Source organism: Rhinopithecus roxellana, chromosome 2 (genome assembly GCF_007565055.1).
Source record: "Rhinopithecus roxellana isolate Shanxi Qingling chromosome 2, ASM756505v1, whole genome shotgun sequence".
Classification (NCBI taxonomy): Eukaryota; Metazoa; Chordata; class Mammalia; order Primates; family Cercopithecidae; genus Rhinopithecus; species Rhinopithecus roxellana.
The window spans coordinates 14,444,899-14,469,683 of NC_044550.1; the positions used below are offsets into that span (position 1 = coordinate 14,444,899).

At 40.6% G+C, this 24,785-nt stretch overlaps 1 protein-coding gene across 3 annotated transcripts in view; it reads right to left on the reverse strand.

Moving 5' to 3' along the window:
* SLC39A8 (solute carrier family 39 member 8) overlaps nucleotides 1-24,449 on the reverse strand; it is a 90,875-nt gene extending 66,426 nt beyond the window's left edge. The window contains exons 1-2 of one of the 3 annotated variants that reach the window (XM_010363316.2): nucleotides 24,298-24,449; nucleotides 23,392-23,863 (exon numbers count right to left, since the gene is read on the reverse strand). In XM_010363316.2, the coding sequence (XP_010361618.1) occupies nucleotides 23,392-23,610 (219 nt within the window). In that variant the 5' untranslated portion in view covers nucleotides 23,611-23,863; nucleotides 24,298-24,449. Of the gene's footprint in view, nucleotides 1-23,391; nucleotides 24,140-24,297 lie in introns of those variants that run through there. The other 2 variants (XM_030919435.1, XM_030919430.1) reach the window with 2 other exon arrangements.
* Between the last annotated feature and the right edge of the window lie 336 nt (nucleotides 24,450-24,785).

The following is a 24,785-nucleotide window of genomic DNA, read 5'->3' on the forward strand; positions in this document are numbered from 1 at the left end:
TAAAAGCTAGTGAATGAATGCTACATCATCACCTATAGGAAAACAAAAAGATAAGCCTTTCCACTCTTTAAAGCTTCCCCACTTCTTCCTGTTCTCCACACACAGGCTGTTTTCTCTTCTTGGTTGTCTTATCAAGTGGCACCCATTAAATAATACAATACAGTAAGACCATCTGATCCTGTACCATTATACCAAGGCCTTCACACCACACCAAAAACGAAATATCATCCCATTCAAAAGCCACCCCAGAAACGGTTTCAGATTTTGTTTTGCAATAGATTGAGATTCCATGGGAGGCTGAGTAGCTCACATTCCCAGTAAGGAGAGTGCTAGGTGTGGTTTTATTCTCTCTGTGGAGGTAAAGGCAGGGAGAGACCGATTATTGTAATGCATTTAGACTCAATGACAATCCACTTTAAATACCATTAGAAAGCCCCAAAGGGAGCCAGCAGCAGAACTGGGGTTAGAACCCAAGTCTGAAAGAGCTCTGTCTAGCTTCTTTCATTTTAGCCACCTCTACGCTGCCCTTGCCAGTGATTGCTACAGCTGCTGTTATTCAATAAGAACTACAGGTACTTTCTGAAATTTGCCATGTATGCAGCTGTGATGAAAGCCATGAAACCCATCCTTCTCCCACCCCAAGTAAATGGTGATCTCCTGTTCTTTAAAGAGATGCAGTAAGTAAGAGGTTTAATAAGAATCCACCTAAAATCTTCATCTGTTCTGCTCTTATAGAAGCCCATTCCACTTCTCCTTCATTCTCATTCATTTACTCATTAACTGAACAGTTTGCTCACACCTTCTCTGAGTCAGGTATTGTAGTAGGTGTTGAGAATAACACATAGTTTCCATCTTCAACAATCTCATCATTCAGCATAGAAAGGAGATACATATAGGCTGGGCATGGTGGCTCAAACCTGTAATCCCAGCACTTTGGGAGGCCGAAGAGGGCGGATCACAAGATCGGGAGTTCGAGACCAGCCTGGCCAATATGGTGAAATTCCGTCTCTACTAAAAATACAAAAATTAGCCGGGCATGGTGGCGGGCGCCTGCAATCCCAGCTACTCAGGGAGGCTGAGGCATGAGAATCCCTTGAATCTGGGAGGTGGAGCTTGCAGTGAGCTGAGATCATGTCACTGCACTCCAGTCTGGACGACAGAGCGAGACTCTGTCTCAAAAAATAAATAAATAAATAAATAAATAAATAAATAAATAAATAAATAAATAAAGCAGATACATATAAAACAGATAAGCAAATAAAAATATGCACAATATATTATGTGCTTAAAGGAATGAGGTCAGGGAAGGCTTCCTAGAGGAGGAGATACATGCGCTAAGTTTGTTATTTTGATGCATCTGATTCTTGGGGAAAATAAGACATGATACACACAAAAAAAATTAATGGAGAGATCAGCAGTGCAAATGAGCATGAAATTAGTTGGTGAATAAATTTTATAAACAATACTTATCATAAGAGTTCTGGGAAGCATATAAGGGCTACAATAATAGCAAACCATAACATATGCTTAACACATATAACCTCTTTAATCAACCACTCAAATAGATTTTAGGTTAAATTTGGATGATGAAATCCTGTCTAGAAAAGTACATTTCTAACGGTACAAGATTAAACAACATATAAGTGTTAAAGACATAATTCAGATATATGTCTTCTCATGCCTTTTGACTGATAAGCCAGTATTCTGGCTGCTGTGTCTTAGTTGAACACTGAGAAGGATTCAATGAAAGAATCATTGAGACCCTGGCAGAGAATGTACTTTGTTGCCCCAACAGTGAGTTGAAACACACAATTAAATTAACTATTAAACCATATTTAGGATCCCACTCAGAGACAGACTTCAAAAACAACCCTACAATAAGAAATTACTTAATGGACACAATGTATATTATTCAGGTGACGACTACACTAAAAACCCAGATTTCACCACTACCCAATATATTCATGTAACAAAACTGCCCTTGTACTCCTTACATTTATACAAATTTTTAAAAAGCCGGCCAGGCGCAGTGGCTCACACCTGTAATCCCAGCAGTTTGGGAGGCCGAGGTGGGCAGATCACGAGGTCAAGAAATCAAGACCATCCTGGCCAACATGGTGAAACCCTGTCTCTACTAAAAATACAAAAATTACCTGAGTGTGGTGGCGCACGCCTGTAATCCCAGTTACTCGGAAGGCTGAGGCAGGAGAACTGCTTGAACCCAGGAGGCAGAGGTTGCAGTGAGCTGAGATTGTCCCACTACACTCCAGCCTGGTGACAGACCAAGACTCCGTCTCAAGAAAAAAAAAAAAAAAATCCTACAGTTCAAACATCAGCCAACTGTTCTCACCAGGATGAGAATTTTAGGTATACTTCACTTTCTGCACTTCATTTCTTTTGCTTTTTCATAATTTTGTTTAGTTTGCAGCTATGAATTTAAACCATTTTTGCAGTTGGCTCCAAAAATGCTGTGAAGACAAGTGAGAGCTTCATTCATTTATTTACTCATTCACACATTCAACACATATTAACTGAGCACTACTACATGCCAGGTACATAGTAATATTAGTAATTGTCTTAATAAATACTAAGGTAGATATGAATTCCAGGATTCCAGAAGTTTCTTTCCTATTAAATAATCATTGGGATATCTAAAAGTGTTTCGAATATGGCAACTGGCCAAAGATCCCAAGAGAGCAATTGAAATACATAAATTTAAAACGGTAGTTTGAGTTTAACAATTGGGAGGCCACTTCTGACCCTTGAAACAAGTGATCAGTCCCGTTAATTTATCCTTTTAGGGCTCACTGAACAATGGAATTGGTGACTTGCAATTTCCACACTCATGGCAGGAACATTCAAAGCAGGAATGACTGAGGAAATTGCTTCCAGATTTGTTCTTCCTGCAATAATGGAACTGCCTCAATTACAAGGCACTCAAGTTTCACTTCCAAATCTCCCTGATATATGCATATATATATATATATATATACACACACACACACACACACACACGCATATATATACACATATATACACATGCTGAATCACTCTCTCCATCTTCTCTTGAAGTTTTTCCTTCTTTAAAGTCCTCTTCAAAGTTTACTCATTATTATTTTATCAAGATAAAAGGCAGTTTTCTAAGGTTTGAGCCAAGAACACTCTATAAAAATCATCTCTAGGCCGGGCGCGGTGGCTCAAGCCTGTAATCCCAGCACTTTGGGAGGCCGAGACGGGCGGATCACGAGGTCAGGAGATCGAGACCATCCTGGCTAACACTGTGAAACCCCGTCTCTACTAAAAAATACAAAAAACTAGCCGGGCGAGGTGGCGGGCGCCTGTAGTCCCAGCTACTCGGGAGGCTGAGGCAGGAGAATGGCGTAAACCCGGGAGGCGGAGCTTGCAGTGAGCTGAGACCCGGCCACTGCACTCCAGCCCGGGTGACAGAGCGAGACTCCGTCTCAAAAAAAAAAAAAAAAAAAAAAAAAAAAATCATCTCTAGGTTTAAGAGGTGGCCAGTCAAATGACCCCAACTCTGTTTCCCCAAGACTAATTTTTCCATGTTTTCCTCAGGTTTTCTTACACTTCTTACTGAAACCACTCTGGCACTGATGCCACCCATAACACACACACACTCTCACATACGCACACACTCACACTCATATACACACACACTCACATGCATACACATACATACACACACAACTACATTCACACTCAAAACTCTTTTTGAAGAGAAGATGAAGAGCACTTTTCCTGAATATATAATTTAAAGGAGAAAGATGCCTTGTTTTATGATACACTGCTAGGGATAAAAAGATTATTATGAAACTATATATAGAGAATGATGCTATAAATAAGGATAAATCTGTGCTCCAAAACGTTAACAGTGTTTATTTCTGGGTGGAAAAATTATGCGTGGTTTTATTTTTTCCCTTTCTGCTTCTTTATATCTGCCAAAGTTTTTAACAATGTACGTGTATTTCAGTTTCTTTTAAGAAAAATAAAATGAAGTCATGATTTGTTCGTTTAAAATCTCTTTTTCTAGGTTCCCCTAAACACCAGGCAGGCTGGAATTCTTTAAAGATTTTACTAAAGAAAAAGAATGTTGAAAGCTACAACAATCTTTTTAAAAGAAGTTTACAACATTTTCTGTCTTTGTCATAGTGACGGACAAGTTTCCCAGCCCTACCCCATTCCATATTCAGCTTTTCAAGATCTTCTCTTGAAAAGAGAAGGTGTTCTTTTAGAGCCCTGAAAGCCTGGTGTGGTGTCAGAGCACAGACACCGAGTCTAGATCCTTGGCTTCCCACTCCTGACATGTCTTCAGGGGGCAGAGGCCACCCTACTTCCCATCATCTGGCAGGGAATCCCATGGGCATTATCGCATATTGCCAAGATCAAAAGCCTTTGTTTCCTTGCTGTGCACCAAGGGTCTCCCACTCAGTCCCTCTGGGGATAAAGTGTAAAGGGCATGCTGCTTCTTCACCTCAGGGCTGGGGAGATGCCACAAGAAATGAGTGCACCTTTCAAAGCCATCTCACTTCCACATACAAGGACCAGCTGTGTCCATCACAGGCCCTAGTATATGACACTTCTTTAGCATGGTGGTTCTCCAAGCATGGTCCAGGGACCCCTGGAGGTTGCCAAGACCCTGCCAGGGAAAATGCAAGGTCAAACTTTCACTGAAAATAGTATGAAGACTGCGTTTTCCTTTTTCACTATAATTCTTTTATGTGTGAACACTACAGGAGGTATGTCATAACTGGTTGAATGGGGAGGCATATATGAGATTCAAACTTTCTTCTTTTAAGCTGGATTTTGAAGAGATTTACAGAAACGTAAAACAATGCCATTCTTCTTACTAATTTTTTGGTCATGGAAAACACAGCTATTTTTCATTTAAAAATATTAGCATGGGGCCGGATGTGGTGGCTCACGCCTGTAATCCCAGCACTTTGAGAGGCTGAGGTGGGTGGATCATGAGGTCAGCAGATCAAGACCTTCCTGGCTAACACGGTGAAACCCCATCTCTACTAAAACTACAAAAAATTAGCCAGGCGTGGTGGCAGGCACCTGTAGTCCCAGCTACTTAGGAGGCTGAGGCAGGAGAATGGCGTGAACCTGGGAGGCGGAGTTTGCAGTGAGCCGAGATTGCGCCACTGCACTCCAGCTTGGGTGACAGAGCGAGAATCCATCTCAAAAAAAGAAAAAAAAATAGCATGGAATGGGTTTATTGTTATGTTTAATAAATTAAATATTTTCAAGTTTTCTTAACATTAATTTCTATAATGGTATTAATAGATATAAATCACATATACTAAGGCTCTTTGGTATTAGCAATAATTTTTAGGAGTACAAGGGGATCCTGAGACCAAAACGTTTGAGAATCTAGCAGATAAGAAAGACACACCAACAGAACCCTTATATACCACTTCACTGAGGAGCTAGGCGCTTCTAACCTAATCATATCCAATACCTTTCTCATCCTGGTTATCCTACAACTCCACAAGGTTGTTGCTACTGATGTATCACCCATCAGTGTGTTCTTCTTCTGCCCAAATTGCCCCCGGCTGCACACACACATACCAAAAAGACAAAAATGAAAACAAAAACCTTAAATATTACACATTTCTGGCCTGGCATGGTGGCTCACACTTGTAATCCTAGCACTCTGGGAGACCAAGGCAGGAGGATCACTTGAGCCCAGGAGTTCAAAACCAGCCTGAACGACAAAAAAAAAAAAATTAGCCAAGCATGATGGTGCACACCAGTAGTCCCAGCTACTCAAAAGGCTGAGCACAAGGATTGCTTGAGCCCAGGAGGTCAAGGCTGCAACAAGTCATGATCGTGCCACTGCAATCCAGTGTAGGTGACAGAGCGAGACCCTGTCTCAAAAAAATTGTACACATTTGGCCGGGCATGGTGGCTCAAGCCTGTAATCCCAGCACTTTGGGATGCCGAGACGGGCGGATCACGAGGTCAGGAGATCGAGACCATCCTGGCTAACACGGTGAAACCCCGTCTCTACTAAAAAATACAAAAAAACTAGCCAGGCGTGGTGGTGGGTGCCTGTAGTCCCAGCTGCTCGGGAGGCTGAGGCAGGAGAATGGCGTGAACCCGGGAGGCGGAGTTTGCAGTGAGCTGAGATCCGGCCACTGCACTCCAGCCTGGGCGACAGAGCGAGACTCCGCCTCAAAAAAAAAAATTGTACACATTTATGCCAAGAGTCTAAAGTCCTAACACTTAAGAATCTCACTTGCCTGTCTCTAATATTCCTTTCCCCCTTCAGCATGCTGTAAAAGGATACATGAGCACGCTATTCTAACCAAACAGTTACAATCAGCCTTACATTTTAATTTCACTGTGACTTTGCATCTCCCATGAACCCTGCCTAGAATACAATACACCTCCTCTCAAACTACCCAACTCTTGTCTGTCCTGCAAGGCCCATTTGGAATTCATCTTCTCTGCCTAATATTGCTATACCCAGCCCTTCTCTCCAGACTCCAGACATCCCTGTTATCTATTTGTATAGAACTTAATGTGCGCTTCCATGTATTATTATCTTCTCATGAAATGGATATTTCTTCAATAAGATCATAAAAATCTACAGAGGATGGCCTTCTTCCTTTTTATATCTTCTTCAACCCCTAATAAGTCCTTGGACACATAAGACACTCAATTTATAAACAATTGTTAATTTTGTAGATTAAAGAAAGGAGGTGAATGAAAGGAGATTTCAAACTAGCACACTGTGTTTGAATATAATTCTGAGAAAAACAAATCAGTAACCTGGGAATCAACTTCCAGGACCTGTGAGGAGGCAAATATTCCAGGCATAAGTTTTTCTTCTCATTCTATGAAACTTTCCTAGAATCAGCTCAATGTGGCCCTGATGCTACAAATAAACTAATCCTGACATCAGTGTTTCTAAATTGCCCTAAAGAATATAGTAATGGGCTACAGAGAAAATCCCAGGCTAAATGAGAAGAAAAAAATTCCTGGAAAGTTCATAAACTAAAAGTAATAAAAACTTTATTTCCTTCTATTTAGATGACCCATGGGTTAAATTTTAATGTACCATTACTTTCATGTTTTTTATGTGTGTAATTGGACCCATGGAAATGTATGAATACCTATTCCATTTCCTCACCTCTCAGTCATTCCTCAACCCATTGTGGTCTGGCTTCTATTCCCACCACTTCCTTAAAATTATTCTACACAAGGTCACTGGAACTAAATACAATGGGTGCTTCTCAGGCCTTATCTCTCTGTTAATTTTTTTTTTTTAATTCATTGTCAGCAACAAAAAACTGAATTGCTGGTTTACCTTAAATTAAATTAAATGATGCATCTAGGTTGATGCCTAGATCATCTGCTTAAACCAGCAGAATAGAGAGTTCATGTGTCCTTTTAAAGGATGCTGAGGAGGGAAAGGAATATTAATTTAGAAGGTTATGTTGGTTTAAAATTAATCATTAAAAATTTATCAGTTAAAAAGGTTGAAGTTATTTATCAAGCATTTCATTCATTCAACAAATATTTCTTGAATATTGCCTAAATGTCAGACATTATGCTAGTTATGGGCATAGCGAATGCTTTCCAGATAAACCCAGTCCTTTGCCTCATGGACCATACAGACTATTGCAGGGTCCATATTAAGACATATATAACTGCAGGGGCTAGGCGCAGTGGCTCACGCCTATAATCCCAGCACTTTGGGAGGCCAAGGTGGGCAGATCACGAGGTCAGGAGATCAAGACCATCCTGGCTAACACAGTGAAACCCTGTCTCCTCTAAAAAAATACAAAAAAATTAGCCAGGGGTAGTGGCGAGCGCCTGTAGTCCCAGCTACTCGGGAGGCTGAGGCAGGAGAATAGCATGAACCTGGAAAGCGGATCTTGGGTGACAGAGAGAGACTCCACCTCTTAAAAAAAAAAAAAAAAAAAAAAAGAAGACGTAACTGCAGCATGGCCTGGTAAGTGCGGAGGTAGGTTCCATGAATTTGGAGAAGACAGAAGTATTAACCAACTCTGAAGTAATTAGACTGTTAAAGGCTTCCTGGAGAAAGCAGCATTGAAGGTGAAATGTGAAATAAAAAGTAGAAATAAGGCTGGAGAAATATGGGAGTGGGGGCAGATGCTTCAGGGCTGCAAATACCAGGCAAATAGTTTATAGTTTATTTTAACAATAATGGGAAGTCATGTGAGGATAGTGACATGCTCAGATTTGCATATTAAAGATTCAAGTTGGCTGGGCACAGTGACTCATGCCTGTAATCTCAGCACTTTGAGACGCCAAGGCAGGCAGATCACCTGAGGTCAAAAGTTCAAGACCAGCCTGACCAATACGGTGAAACCCTGCCTGTACTAAAAATACAAAAATTAACCAGGCATGGTGGTGGGCGCCTGTAGTCCCAGCTATTTGGGAAGTTAAGACAGGAGAATTGCTTGAACCTGGAAGACAGAGGTTGCAGTGAGCTGAGATCGTGCCACTGCAATCCAGCCTGGGGGAGAGAGTGAGAATCTGTCTCAAAAAAAAAAAAAAAAAAAAAAAGATTCAAGTCTATGAACTCAGCTCTGAACCAAGCTGACCTAATAGACATCTACAGAACTCTCTACCCCAAATCAACAGAATATACATTCTTCTCAGCACCACATGGCACTTATTCTAAAATTGACCACATAATTGGAAGTAAAACACTCCTCGGCAAATGCAAAAGAACGGGAATCATAACAAACAGTCTCTCAGACCACAGTGCAATCAAATTAGAACTCAGGATTAAGAAACTCACTCAAAACCACACAACTACACGGAAACTGAACGACCTGCTCCTGAATGACCATTGAGTAATAATGAAATTAACGCAGAAATAAGTAATTTCTTTGAGAACAAAGACACAACGCACCAGAATCTCTGGGACACAGCTAAAGCAGTATTTAGAGGGAAATTTATAGCACTAAATGCCCACAGGAGAAAGCAGGAAAGATCTAAAATCAACACCCTAACATCACAATTAAAAGAACTAGAGAAGCAAGAGCAAACAAATTCAAAAGCTAGCAGAAGACAAGAAATAACTAAGATCAGAGCAGAACTGAAGGAGATAGAGGCACAAAAAACACTTCAAAAAATAATTGAATCCAAGAGCTGCTTTTTTTGGAAAGCTTAGCTAGACTAATAATGAAGAAAAGAGAGAAGAATCAAATAGACACATAAAAAATAGTAAAGGGGAGATTACTACTTATCCCACAGAAATACAAACTACCATCAGAGAATACTATAAACACGTCAAGGCAAATAAACTTGAAAATCTAGAAGAAATGGTTAAATTCCTGGACACATACACCCTCCCAAGACTCAACCAGGAAGAAGTTGAATCCCTGAATAGACCAATAGCAGGCTCTGAAATTGAGGCAATAATTAATAGCCTATCAACCAAAAAAAGTCCAGGACCAGATGGATTCACAGCTGAATTCTACCAGAGGTACAAGGAGGAGCTGGTACCATTCCTTCTGAAACTATTCCAATCAATAGAAAAAGAGGGAATCCTCCCTAACTCATTTTATGAGGCCAACATCATCCTGATACCAAAGCATGACAGAGACACAACAAAAAAAGAGAATTTTAGACCAATATCCCTGATGAACATTGATGCAAAAATCCTCAATAAAATATTGGCAAACCGAATCCAGCAGCAGATCAAAAAGCTTATCCACCACGATCAAGTGGGCTTCATCCCTGGGATGCAAGGCTGGTTCAACATACGCAAATCAATAAATGTAATCCAGCATATAAACAGAACCAAAGACAAAAACCACATAATTATCTCAATAGATGCAGAAAAGGCTTTTGATAAAATTCAACACCACTTCATGCTAAAAAAACACTCAATAAACTACGTATTGATGGGATGTATCTCAAAATAATAACAGCTATTTATGACAAGCCCACAGCCAATATCATACTGAATGGGCAAAGGCTGGAAGCAGTCCCTTTGAAAACCAGCACAAGACAAGGATGCCATCTCTCACCACTCCTATTCAACACAGTGTTGGAAGTTCTGGCTAGGGCAATCAGGCAAGAGAAAGAAATAAAGGGTATTCAAATAGGAAAAGAGGAAGTCAAATTGTCTCTGTTTGCAGATGACATGATTGTATATTTAGAAAACCCCATCATCTCAGCCCAAAATCTCCTTAAGCTGATAAGCAACTTCAGCAAAGTCTCAGGATACAAAATCAGTGTGCTAAAATTACAAGCATTCCTATACACCAATAACAGACGAGAGCCAAATCATGAGTGAACTCCCATTCACAATTGCTACCAAGAGAATAAAACAGTTAGGAATACAGCTTACAAGGGATGTGAAGGACCTCTTCAAGGAGAACTACAAACCACTGCTCAAGGAAATAAGAAAGGACACAAACAAATGGAAAAACATTTCATGCTCATGGATAGGAAGAATCAACGTTGTGAAAATGGCCATACTGCCCAAAGTAATTTATAGATTCAATGCTATCCCCATCCAGCTGCCATTTACTTTCTTCACATAACTGGAAAAAACTACTTTAAACTTCATATGGAACCAAAGAAGAGCCCATATAGCCAAGACAAGCCTAAGCAAAAAGAGCAAGGCTGGAGGCATCACGCTACCTGACTTCAAACTATACTACAAGGCTACAGTAACAAAAACAGCATGGTACTGGTACCACAACAGATATATAGACCAAGGGAACAGAACAGAGGCCTCAGAAATAACGCCACACATCTACAACCATCTGATCTTTGACAAACCTCACAAAAACAAGCAATGGTGAAAGAATTTCCTATTTAATAAATGGTGTTGGGAAAACTGACTAGCCATATGTAGAAAACTGAAACTGGACTCCTTCCTTACACCTTATACAAAAATTAACTCAAGATGGATTGAAAATTTAAACATAACACCTAAAACAATAAAAATCCTAGAAGAAAACCTAGGCAATACCATTCAGGACATAGGCATGGGCAAGGACTTCATGACTAAAACACCAAAAGCAACAGCAACAAAAGCCAAAATTGACAAATGGGGTCTAATTAAACTAAAGAGCTTCTGCACAGCAAAAGAAGCTATCATCAAAGTGAACAGGCAACCCAGAGAATGGGTGTAAACTTTTGTAATCTATTCATCTGACAAAGGGCTAATATCCAGAATCTATAAGGAACTTAAACAAATTTACAAGAAAAAAACAACCCCATCAAAAACTGGGCAAGGTATATGAACAGACACTTTTCAAAAGAATACATTTATGTGGCCAACAAACATATGAAAAAAAACTCATCATCCACTGATCATTAGAGAAATGCAAACCAAAACCACAATGAGATACCATCTCACGCCAGTCAGAATGGCGATCAGTAAAAAGTCAGGAAACAACAAATGCTGGAGAGGATGTGGAGAAATAGGAAAGCTTTTATGCTGTTGGTGGGAGTATAAATTAGTTCAACCATTGTGAAAGACAGTGCGGCAATTCCTCAAGGATCCAGAACCAGAAATACCGATTGATGGTTTGCAATCCCATTACTGGGTATATACCCAAAGGATTATAAATCATTCTATTATAAAGATACATGCACACGTATATTTATAGCAGCACTTTCACAATAGCAAAGACTTGGAACCAACCCAAATGCCCATCAATGATAGACTGGATAAAGAAAATGTGGCACATATGTACCATGGAATACTATGCAGCCATAAAAAAAGATGAGTTAATGTCCTTTTTAGAGACGTGGATGAAGCTGGAAACCATCATCCTCAGCAAACTAACACAGGAACAGAAAACCAAACACCACATGTTCTCACTCATAAGCAGAAATTGAACAATGAGAACACATGGACACAGGGAGGGGAACCTCACACACTGGGGCCTGTCAGGGGGTGGGGGGCTAGGAGAGGGATAGCATTAGGAGAAATACCTACTGTAGATGACAGGTTGATGGGTACAGCAAACCACCATGGCACATGTATACCTATGTAACAAACCTGCACGTTCTGCACATGTATCCCAGAACTTGAAGTCTAACAAAAAGTATATACATATTCACGACTGGCAGAAATGCAGAGGAAAGAGAGACGTAAGGCAAGACTGGATGCAGAGGGCGGCAGCAGTAACCGAGTGTATCTGTATTGAATACTTACAGCATGCCAGGCAAAAGACAGAGTGGCTACACATATCTGATTTCATCTCCACTACAATCCCATAAGGTAGGTACAATTATCCCCATTACACAAAAAGGATGTTGGAGCTTCAAGAGATTCACTAAGAGATATCTGCAAGTTATTATGACAAGACTTATGTGCATTTGATACGGGAAGGGGAAAGAAAAAGTGAGGAGTCAATGTTAACATCCAGTTTCTCAGTTTAGTTCAGTGAGCAGATAGTAATACCTATCACTAAGATGGGCAAAACAGGAATACCAAAAGGTTTTGATGGAGAAAGGGATGGAGTTGATGAGTTCTGTTTGAGACAAGTTTAGACCTGTTGAGTTGGGGAAAAGAAGAGTTAGACATCAATTGTCAGCTGGATGCACAAGGCTGAATCTCAAGAGAGAAATCTGAAGTAAGCCAACTCATGCAGAAAGCATCTACAGATAGATAATCACAGCCATATGAGTCATTGAAGATATACAGAAACAGTGTGTGACATCAAAAGAAAACAGGCTCGAGATGAAAACCTGAGGAGCACTAATATTTAAAGAGTGAGCAAAGGAAGTCAAAATTGAAAAACAGCAGCCAGAGAAGTAAGAAAAACATGGCACAAACAGCTGCAAGCAAGGAAAGAATGTGTTTCAAGTAGGATGTGATCAACACCAACAAAATTATCAGAGCGGTGAGGCCTGAGAAGCACCCACTGAACCTAACAATAAGGTGGTTCCACGTGACTTGGTATAAATTTCAGGGAAGTGGCAGGGCGGGGGGCGCCGCCAGAAAAAAGCCGGTGAATAGTGACTGAGAGGTGAGAAAACAGAACAGGCATTCGTACCTTTCTATGGTCCAGTTATCCACAGAAAACGAAGCACAAAGATCATGGAATATTCAGGTGAGTCAGAGCACAGTGGCCCTGCTAATACAGCATCTGATTAAAATTAGCCCAAGGGAAAAGAACTGAGGATTCAAAATTGGAATGTCTGGTCTCCCAGAAAAATTTGGGCATTTTGTCTAACTTTTACCAAATGACTTATTTGTATCTCAGTTTCTGGGGGAACTGGTATGTCCCAATTTTCTCACAATATTGTTTTGAGTATCAAATGTTAATTGTCAGGAAATAACTTTGCAAGGTTAAAAACTACTTTGTAGAGGAAGTAATAATGAGTTTTAGGGCCAGCCCTGATTATTGCAAGTACAACTTTAACAAGGGGAAGAAAAAACTTTTTTTCCCTCTTTTTACTCAAACAAGAGGGGAACATAAGCAGAGAACATATTCCTGCTTCAAATAAATGAGTGTACGGTTCCCAGTGGCTTCAAGAAAATGGCATTAGTTCTAGCTTGACATCCAGGCACTTGGATGACACAAGAGGCACTTGGCTTTTTGGAAAATAAGTCCTTCTGTGGGATGATACTCTTCAGCATAAGAGGCAACAGTGGAAAGTGCATCAGTTAGAGAATCCAGTCACCCTGGAATGGAATATGTGCTCTGCCAATATGAGTCATCTGACTTGAGTTGCTTAACCTCCCTAAAGTTGAATTTCCTCAAGGGAATAACAAGAGTGTTTACCCCATGGGATCAGGAGGATTAACAGAATGGTATATAAGGAAGAATTGAGCAGGATGCCTGGAACACAAGAAGTGCTCCATAATTGTTAGTAAATATTCTTACTAGGACAGGACCTGTTTCCTCTGCCACAGTAAAGGCCCTGTCCACAACATTTACTTAAACAGTGTTCATCCCAGGACTAGAGACAGAGCTAGTGTCTAGCTGTTCCTGCTAATATGTGTAGGTGAAGTAACCAAATAATATACTCATGTTCTGGGGAACTCTGCTCCTGAAGAAAACTGTAGAGCATTATGATTTAATATTTCAAACTCTTTTGCCTGGTACCATCATAGCATGCATCTCTTAACATAAGGGGCTGTGTGTTTTATAGAATATATGATGAATATTTATATAAAGCAGGATCTTTTGCCAAGCTCAGACTCAGTCTACTGATTTTACTGTTCATTGAAGTTTGAGCTAACTTTCTGTTTCCCTGCCCCTGAAGAGATACATCTCTCACGTCTTCCCCGTTAAAACAAAATGGTTCTCATTCTCTTATCTGCTTTCTAATCAACAGGGTTCAGCTAAACGCAGAGGGTCCTAGATTCTTTGGCTTGCAAAATCCATACAGAGGTCCATATAGATTTAGAAGTAGATCTCAATTTAAAACCACAATTCTATCCATTTCTGGAAGTATTATGTGGTTCCCCAAGCATTCACATTTCAGTGGTGATGCCCATCTGGGGCAAAAATAGTAAAATAGAGCCAACTCCTAAATGTAGCACCAGAAGTCCTCTAGAGGGGAGGTAATAATTTCAATGCATACTGAAGTACTCAAATTATTTTAGTAGTCTCTACACCTAAGGTTTACATTTTCAAGGATTTACTACCAGTGCTCGGTGAAAGTGAAGTGGAGGTAAACTGTAAAAGCCTTTCTGAAGGTGAGTCACCATGGAAACCAAGACTGAAATCAAAGGCACTGGACTGACTTATTTCTCACTGATCTTTTTATTTCATTAATTCTTACTGTCTTTTTATGGCTGTGCTTTCTTCTTTAAGTTGACAGACCCTTGGGTGTTCAGATCTTCAATGGAAGACAATTTTGTTAAGGATAATGTAGCTATATTGAGTAACATAGTATTATGATGATAATAACTATGTATTGAGGACATAATTTGAGCCAGTCCCAATGCTAAGTATTTTACATAAACGGTCTTTTGTATTATGTATTATTGGAAGCAATGCAGGTAATTAAAAATGCCTTATATCTTTATTGAGTTGGCACATATACTAAATATATAAGTGCCCGAAATATATTAAATGCTCAATAAATGTTAATATTGTTCTTATTTTCTAATCCAAAAAACTGTCCTATGAGTAAGGCTCTTTTTTTCTCAATTCACAGATGTAAAACCTAAGGATTACAAAAAGAGGTTAAGTCACTTGCCTGTGATTTCCCAAGTGGTAAACAAGAGAATTAGAATTTCAGCCCAGGCTTGCCTGACTCCAGAAGCCAAGTTGTAAACCATTATGCTGTATTCTCTAAGATAGTTAGAGGTCTAAGAAGCTCACCAAATAAATTGGTTACAATTATGGATTATTTTTAATTAGGTTCAAAAAACTAAAGACTTAGAGGCATTATCAATGCTCACTTGATTTTTTTTCTCTAGCTATCCAATTAGTTATTTAAAGAAAAAAAAAAAAGTCAAGGTGTTAAATATTTAACCTTGGAGGGCATAATGCTACATTTCAGGTTCATCTTTAATCTAGACTCACAGATTTTTGTTTTTATTCTCCTTAAACTTCAGGCCAAGAAAAACAACAGAGTATCTTAGAAAGAGACGGAAGCCAAATTAAACAAGGCTCCATTCTGAATGTTTTCAATGCTCCCAAATCCTATCAACACAAAGGTAATTGGATGAAAGTTCCATTTCTTTGTAAAATAAATCTCAAGACTACTGAAACAGACAATTGGAATAGTGTGAGAATAAATTAATTAGTTTTGATTACAAACAGGAATCTACCTGTTATAAAAAGTTGGAAATGGGAAAATTCTGAAAATTACATAGTTTTTTAGGTAGTCTAGAGTAAACATTCTTTTTTTAAAATAAATTGCATTGTAAATGACCCTAATACTAGCTGTTTGCACTTAGTAATGTGTACATCCCTCAAGGAAACACCACTTGGAATACAAATAACTTGCAAATCCATTACCAGTCACATTAAACCACCTTCATTAGAGGTTGCTTTCGTTTTCCTGAGGACCACTGATCCTTCTCAACTTCAGGCCTTATTTTCCACTTCTATTTATATTCCTATTTTTCTCTCCCAATCCCTACTACCACCAAAAGAAATTCACTTTTCTCAAAAAAAAAAAAAACCAAAAGTATATTAAATTTAAAGAAAATACCTTTAAACGATTATTATGGTTGAAAAGTAATGGGTTTTTATGACTAGGAAGCAGAAAACTAAGTCCCTGACCCTCAACATCACCCAAGATAAGAATAAACCATGGAAAGCATAACAGCTGCAGATCTCCCACCCAGATGAGAGAACATCTCTAGAGAACATCCCTAGAGAGAAACAAAGACCTATCCCAATTCAGGAAAGTTCACCTGATAACTGTGTGAGAAAGCTCAAACTGCCTCCTACCAGCACTGTCTTACCTATGTTAAGAGTCAGTGATTCTGTTGAAGTACTCGGCTCGGCTCACCTACTCTTCCCTCCTTGCTTCAACTCATTCCCTAACACCTATGCACAAACCACTTGCTCCAGTGTTGTGCAGTTAAGAATGCAATTGCTTCAGAGGCATCATAAGGGAAGATTTCCATTCTAAACTGCCAGAAGAGACAGTGGATTCATTGGCAGAAAACTTCTAGCATAAAAGTGAGAAATGGACTGAAAGGTTTCATACTAGACATGCCTGAAGTCTATCCATAGAAGAAAGTACTATTGTCGCTTATAGTCCCTTAAAAAAATTCATTATATATGAAAGAATAAAAGAAAATTTCATCCTCTAAAAAAGAAGTCATGTAATTCACATGAAAATTCATCACATTTGGTATAAGCAAGAGTTCAATCAATAAACTTTTTAAAACCCAAACGAGATAAGCTGAATTGACTGAGTTGTAACTTTTCCATGAGGGATTTCCAACCCTCAAAAATCCTTCACCTTTCTAAACTAGTAGCAGATGTTTTCTAGTATCCATGTGACAATCACATATGGCCTTGTGATATGTTTTACAATGTCTGCTTTCGTAATTACTGCAGATTTGCCTTCCACAGTCACTTTTCACAGTTTCCATCTTATTTCTTCTTCTTCTTTTTTTTTTTTTTTTTTTTTTTGAGAAGGAGTCTCGCTGTGTCACCCAGGCTGGAGTGCAGTGGCGCGATCTTGGCTCACTGCAAGCTCCACCTCCCAGGTTCATGCCATTCTCCCCTGCCTCAGCCTCCACAGTAGCTGGGACTGCAGGTGCCTGCCACCACGCCCAGCTAATTTTTTGTATTTTTAGTACAGATGAGGTTTTACCGTATTAACCAGGATGGTCTGGATCTCCTGACCTCGTGATCTGCCCGCCTCAGCCTCCCAAAGTGCTGGAATTACAGGCGTGAGCCACTGCACCCGGCCTCCATCTTATTTCTTAATTATAAGGTCTCTGAGGATAAAAGTCATCATCATCGTAGCCTTCGCAGCTCTAGTACCATTTCCTTAATGTGACTAAGCAATGTATCCAGATAAGCAGTGGATGGCTAGTAACTTCTGTCCGTAGTTCAAAATCTAAGGTCATGGTTGCTCTAGCTAGAGAAAGTGTGGTTTTCTAGATTGTAATTCAAAAAATGCACTATAGCATAGTGTGTAAGATTGCCTGAGGTTCTACTACTTACTTCGTGACGTTGGTCCAGTTACTTAACCTCTCTGTGCCACATTTTTCTTACGTATAAAATGAAGATAATAATGGGACCTTTATCATAGAGTTGGTATGAGTATGAAATGTGATAATACAAATAAATTGGTTAAGGGAGTAAAGCCACATAGTAAAAGATCAATAAATCCTAGCTATAATTATTATATTACATAAAAAAAGGTTCACATGACTCCTAGAATAGTGGGTAAAGATGTGATTTTGGGAGCTAGATATGAAAGGAATGAAAAGCATTTTCCTAATGGATCCCAATCACACCTGGCATCAAGGCAAACTAAGCTCTTGACATCACAGTCAAATGAATTACGAATGTCCCTCATTTTCCCAAAGCCTTGAAATACAATCAACATACTGTACACAATCACCTTATGTGAGAGTGATCTAATAGATCAGAATGGGGCCATTGTCTTGGAGGATTCTTGACAAGAGACCCAGGTAACCTCACCCTCTGTCCTGCCTTTCCAGTTTCTCACCTGAACAAGCAGGTTAGAAGGCATTCCTAGAAGGTTTACCCCCACCATTTCTCAGCACATAAAGAGGAAAAAAAAAAAGAAGAAGAACTAATGTTCTTTATCTCTTCTGTCCACAGTCAGTGCTTCCCAGAAACACCCTCATCTAACCCACCATTACCCCTACCCCAGGAAAAAGTGCAGTAGATGACAACAGGCAATGCAAACAACATGTTTGCAGTATCCACACACATACATACACTCCTTTTTGCTACATACCACTAGCCTGGCCACCATTAATATGAGCCCAGAGTTATTCTTTCTCCCTCTCTGGCATCACAGGGCCAGAAGATAATGAAGGAAGAGATCTAACAATACTTAAATAACCATTACAGGCAAAATATTGAAATAGAAAAGGCTTATCTCTGGGGCCTTTTGCATACTCTTCAGCCATGCCTGCTCTTCTAGAAGTCTCTGAAGGCAGAGCCTTTATATTACCTTCTGACTTTCTCCAGATTCAAGTGGTCCTTACATCTCATGAAATCCACTGCGGATGGCTCCTTAGCTCCCACCTTGACCCACTCCAATACATTCCACACTCCCACATCAGATTAATTTTCTGAAAACAAAGGTCTTATCCCACTTTGGTTTTTAAACACATTTATTCCTAGTGTTCCATTATTGGAACACTAAGCATGTGGGAGTTATTTATATCCTTCTGCTCAAGGTCATTGCCAAGGTCTGATTGCAAAAATTCAAAAAATTGCAACCTTAGGCATAAATGGGTTAGTTCCTTAATCAGACGTATCACTGTATCACACATTATAATTATATGTGCATATGTCATATCTCCTCCAGTAGACTGTAAAGTCATGTAAGCACTCAAATTATCGACCTCATCTTAAATAATCTTCACCCATCTATTCAAAAAAATTCTAATGAATACATATTATAAACCAGGCACTACACTAGTCCCTAGAGAGAGGAATCAGACCATGCCCTCCAACTTGTTAAAAATCTTTTGGAGGGTAGAGGGAGGCAGCAGGGGTTATAGCCACATAAGCAGAAAACTGCAATACATATAAAATAATTTACCTGTTATAATATAATTGCAATATATAATATGTTATAATTGCACAAGCACCAAGAAATACAGGATTTCATTGAAGGGACTTTGACTACACTCTTGAGAAGATCAAGAAAGGCTTCTCAGAAGAAGTAATGTCTAAACTGATGCCAGAGCATAATCAGGTATTTCTAGAGAACCAGGCACTGTAAATAGTCCATTAAAATTGGAACTGTGACAAAGGATAAGGTTTAAGAAACATTCAGGGACCAAATCAGAAAAGGACTTTAAAGCCACTATAAGTGTTTGAAGTTTATCTAAAAGGCACTGAATTGTTTTAACAGGATGAATGATATGATCGGATTTGTATTTTAAAATAACCACTCAAATTAGAGTGCAGCAGACATTTAAAATGTCTGTTGAACACATGAATAGTTAAGTGACATCAGCACGGTAAAAAAAATTTCAGGAATTCAGAAAATACAGAAATCAGTAAATCAGTGCTGGCTGTGATACCCCAGAAAGGTTTTATGGTGCAGTTTAAATGGGCTTAAGAAAGTAGATTTTCACAGAGCAATTTAAGGAAAAGAAGAACATTTCAGTCAAAGGCAGGAAGGGTCCAAGGAAGATAATGAGCTCAGAAGTGGTTGAGCAAAAGCTTATGGGAATCCATAGAGCAGTGAGTAGTTTAGTTTAGTGGGTGCTAGGTCTGGAGCAGTAGGTTGACACAGGAGGATCAGGCCATAAATGCTAGGCTCAAGATTTAGAGTTTACCAGCTAAGAGACAGTTCATGGAAGTTTTTTGAAAAAAAGAGTGTTGCTTTGAGAAGACTGAATATTGAAAATTGAAAAAGGTTAAAAACAGAACCTGGCTACCAGGTGATGATAGAAATGTGAGAAGAAAAAAACTATGTGCAATGCAGGAGATGGGCTGCAAGATATATATCAAAAAATATGTATCAGAAGAAGAAACTCTCTGAATGGAGGCATTTCCAGCAGCTCAGTGTGATAATTCAGAAAATAGGATCTTCCTTCTATCAGGCTGTTTAACCACTATCTACACATAAGAACTTGAAAATACAGTGATTGAAAGAGGAAATGAGGAAAAGGAACATTCGAAGAATGAGAAAGGAACACCTGAACAAACAAAAGGCAGCACTGACGCCATTCTTAAATGTCCTAGATTAATAACCTGGGGTATCCAGATATGTGGGGCTTCCTTGTGTATTCTCGAAACTCCCCTCAATAGATCAGACCTTTATCCAGAAATGAGGGCTCCAGAGACCCATTTGGCTAAAAGGGCTCCCTCCTCTTTGTTGTTTGGGTCACTGCTTCTATCTAACTCTTTGCACTGTCAGTAGCTATAAGAAGCAAAACTATTGGCTCAATTGTTCTACTGTCTACACTTTGAACTCAATCCTCTTTGATATCCCAAAGCAACAAGCTAATTTAATAGTACTTACTTAAGGATACAGAAGAAAAATATTTAGAAAACCTTCCAAAATTGTCTAACAAATCTCCAGAGTTCATTAGTCTATCACCTGAGAAAAGCTGACCTAATAAATATCACAGCCCTCAACCAAAAGAGCAATGTTATTTGAAAACTAAGTCTTGTAGAAGATTCAGTAAATTCCTGGACCTTGAAACAAATTTTATTTTCTTAGCCTTTTTCAAAGTCAAAAACCAGTGTCTCACAATAAACATGTGCATTGTTTATTCCACCCTACGAGGAAACTGAAGTTGTATTCTTTAGGGTATGTAAGCATTAATGACCCTAAAATTTTACTCCATAATTGGGTGGTTTCACACTGGAGCATACACAAATGCCGTGGGCTCAAGTCCGTCAACTACCAGCAAATCGATGGATTCTTTTGGATTGGTATTTCATTTGTCATCGTTTAACCAATGATAATTGTTTTCACTAGGACTTTTTAGAACATCAGGCAGGGCGCTGTGGCTCATGACTATAATCCCTGCACTTTGGGAGGCCGAGGCTGGTGAATCACCTGAGGTCAGGAGTTTGAGACCAGACTCACCAACAGGGAGAAACCCCATCTCTACTAAAAACCCCATCTCTCTAAAAAAAAAAAACCAAAATTAGCTGGGTGTGATGGCACACGCCTGTAATCCCAGCTACTCGGGAGGCTGAGGCAGGAGAATTGCTTGAATCCGGGAGGCGGAGGTTGCGGCGAACCGAGATCGTGCTATTGCACTCCAGCCTGGGCAACAAGAGTGAAACTCAGTCTCAAAAAAAGAAAAGAAAAGAAAAGAAAAAGAGAGAACATCAAAGAGATGTTTGTTAGGCTGATTAAGTGGTAAATTTTCCTTGGCTTCCTTTTCTTTCCAAGGTAATTATGAGCTTCTTCCTGTCTCTTTTTGTTGCCCACAGAGGCCATAATGAGGGCAGTTAAATATGCAAACATGAGAATGAGAAAAAAAGGTGTCAAGATACATATAATTTTACCTATTGAGACATCCTACCTGCTAATAAACAGAGAATCATATTACTGGTACACTTAACCAATTTTCCTAAGTAATTTAGGCATGTTTTCCAATGTCTTTGAGAATATGGTGTGGGGAGGTCTTTTGCCCCTTTAAAATTCATCAACACCTCCAGACACTGCAAGATAAGGAGGTCATGCAAGTCAAAACAATGTGTGGGCTACAGATACGCAGCTTCAAGTCAATCCTCTAAGTTTCTTTCCAAGCACATGACCATACCTACCTGGAAATACTGGAGTCAGCTCAGCTGTTCCCCCTATTTGATAAGAAAAGAATGCAACTAGACAGCAAATACTTTGTTTTCTTAAATATTAGCATAATTTGTAGGCATTTCCATTTTTCCAACACATCATTTCTCAGATATTACCCCAGATATAATACCATGCCCAGAACTGGAACTATAGACAATTTACTAAAGAACATGCATAAGGGAACCACAAAACCCTTCTAGGTCAAACAGAGACCACCTCTGATACGTCATGGCATCAGAAAGTTCTACATTTTCTTAAGGGCCATATACTTTAATTGTGGTAAGATATTTCTAACAAAAAGAATACCGACCTACCTATAATGTTATTAACATGGAATTTATTTGATTACAGTTTTCCTAACTGTAATCTAAAGTCATGTTCATTAGGAAACGCCAAATTTCCAAAAGCAGAGTATAGTATGCAGCATTTCCCAAACATCTTGGACCCCAAAAACTTTTTGTAACAAACTAACATCGTCCAAAAATGACAAACAATGTGGAAAATACTATATTCTGCTCTCCAGTAGCAGTTGTCAGTGGGACAGGAGTAAAGGAAAACAAGTCAAAGCACTGAATTAACTGAGTTTTAAAAGACAGCAGTTTCGGAAGGATGCAGAAACTACACTTTGTCTACTTCACAATTTTAAGAATTACCCAATTACAGAGTATTTATTATAGAAATAATTAGGAATAATTTGATTTTATGTTTACAAACAGGTATGATGTTTAATTGCTCCTAGGTAGTTCCAAGCTGTTCTCAAAGCCAAGGTATTACCAAATGCCTAGTAGTACCCTATTTATGTACTGAAAAATGTTTTTTTTAATCATTTTGGATAAATACTAGAATCAAATATTTGACCCGATATATGACAAGGAACTAACAATATAAGCCTAGTCTACCACCATCCGGATGACCAAATTAGAAGCTTGGTCTCAAGGCCGCTCCTGTTTCAGCCCTGAATGCCTCAGGTAATGTACACAGGAGCCAGAACTACATTATATCTCGTTTTCAAATGACACTGGTTACCCACCGGGCAACTGTTAACCAGGGTGGCATGTGATAATCTTCTTCCTTGCTGACCTTGTAGGAAGTGTGTGAGCCGTTATCTTTCTGGGAAGATTTAAGTAACTCATTCCTATCTAAAAAGCATCTGTTAAGGTGGCGTCACACCCTCAACTACTGCATAAACTTTTCAATAAAACCTTATAATCACAAGAGTCTGACCTCTCAGTTCATCGGGCGTAAAACTGCAGTTTCTGGCTGCCAAATCCCTTAACAACATTAACCTTTTAATCCTTTAGCCTCGTCTAGTGAAAAGCAAGTGTCACCAGATATCGCCTTCTACTTGAGAAATAAAACAAGATCCTTTCTCCTGCCCTTTTCCCAAATAAAAACGGCTCATATACAAAGTGAAGTCTAGGGACACCCACAGTACAGAGGGCTGCCCGGGCCTGGCGGCCTTACCTGGTTGAAGTGCAGCTGGCCAGGCTCCGGGACGCCCACGCGGGAGGCGGCTCCCATCTGCTCCAGCAAGTGTTGGAGCTGCGCCGCTGACAGACTCAGATTCGCGCCGAACACGCGCAGCACATCGTCGCTGAAGGCGAGCCCTGGCCCCTCCGCCACTCCTCCGAGACCTGCGGCCGCCAGCAGCAGGAGCCCCGCCACCGCCCGGCCCGGGGTCATCCTGGCCTGGCCTTCCCCTTGAGGGCCTGCGACCGGCTGCCGCGCAGAGGGACGCGCGCGAGCGCACTGGCGTCCGTGCCCAAGGGCGCGAGCTTCAGTGCTCGGCGCTGCTCCGAGTCAGAGGTGGCGCGGGACGCCTCTGATTCTCCGACGCCTGCGAAAGAACAGCAGCTCGCGACCTGCGGGGCATTGAAGTGGCAGCGTAGCCGCGGGGAGCGATAGGCGGAGTGGGCCCCCCGGCCTCCTGGAGAGCCTGAGATAAAGAGGACAAAGGGGGACAGAGATAAAGGCCACCAGGGCACCAGCCGGCCGACTCCAGAAACGCTGCGTGGCAGTAGCCCTCAAAAGCCCGGCCGGGCATGGGGCCAGACGCCCCGGATCCTGGTTTGCAAACGCCCCAGGATTTGCGTACATATGCTCCTCCCGGATATAAAGCCCCAAACCACGCCACTTCTTAGGAAAAACTAAAACCGCACTAACTATAGAACTCCACTTCCTCTTCCTGTCTTTCTGCTTTATTCTCTCCGCCGCAAACTTAGAAGAGGTGAGACGTGCAGTCCCCAAGGAACTGCAGAAAGGGGCTCTTTCGGAGTCCTGGGGATTGCATGTCTAAACGGGACCCTCCCTCTCCCCGGATCTCTTCTCTGGGCTGGGCAAGTTAATCAGAAGGACTCGCTGGCCTCTCACCTCTCCTATCTGTTTGTTTCTGTCTGTCTCTGCGTCTTTCTGTCTGCGTGTCAATGTGAGACTCGGTCTCTGGATCTCTCTTTCTGTCTCCCGCCCCCACAACCTCTGTATCTCTGACAGGTCCGCGGTGAAACTCCGCGATCCGCTCCGGCGCTCTTTACAAATAAGGGGAGGAGGGCCATGTCCCCGCCTCCATAGCACGTGGTGACCCATTTCCCCAGCCTGAACTCCCGCACGCGTCCACGCCGGGGCGCAGGACCGCCGGCCTTGCCTCCGCCTGCGCTGCTCATTCCCAGCATCAGCCGGGCCCTCTTCCCCACCCTCACCCCTGAGGATTACCTGATGCCACCTCCGTGTCGGGGTCCCTAACTGCTCTCTGGTCTCCGATACACATGCACTTTTTCGTGACCTTGATGAAACCAGCTTGCTGAAATGGAACCTGGAGACCCTTGCATTGTCTACATGATTAACAGGAATTGCTTTTTTGT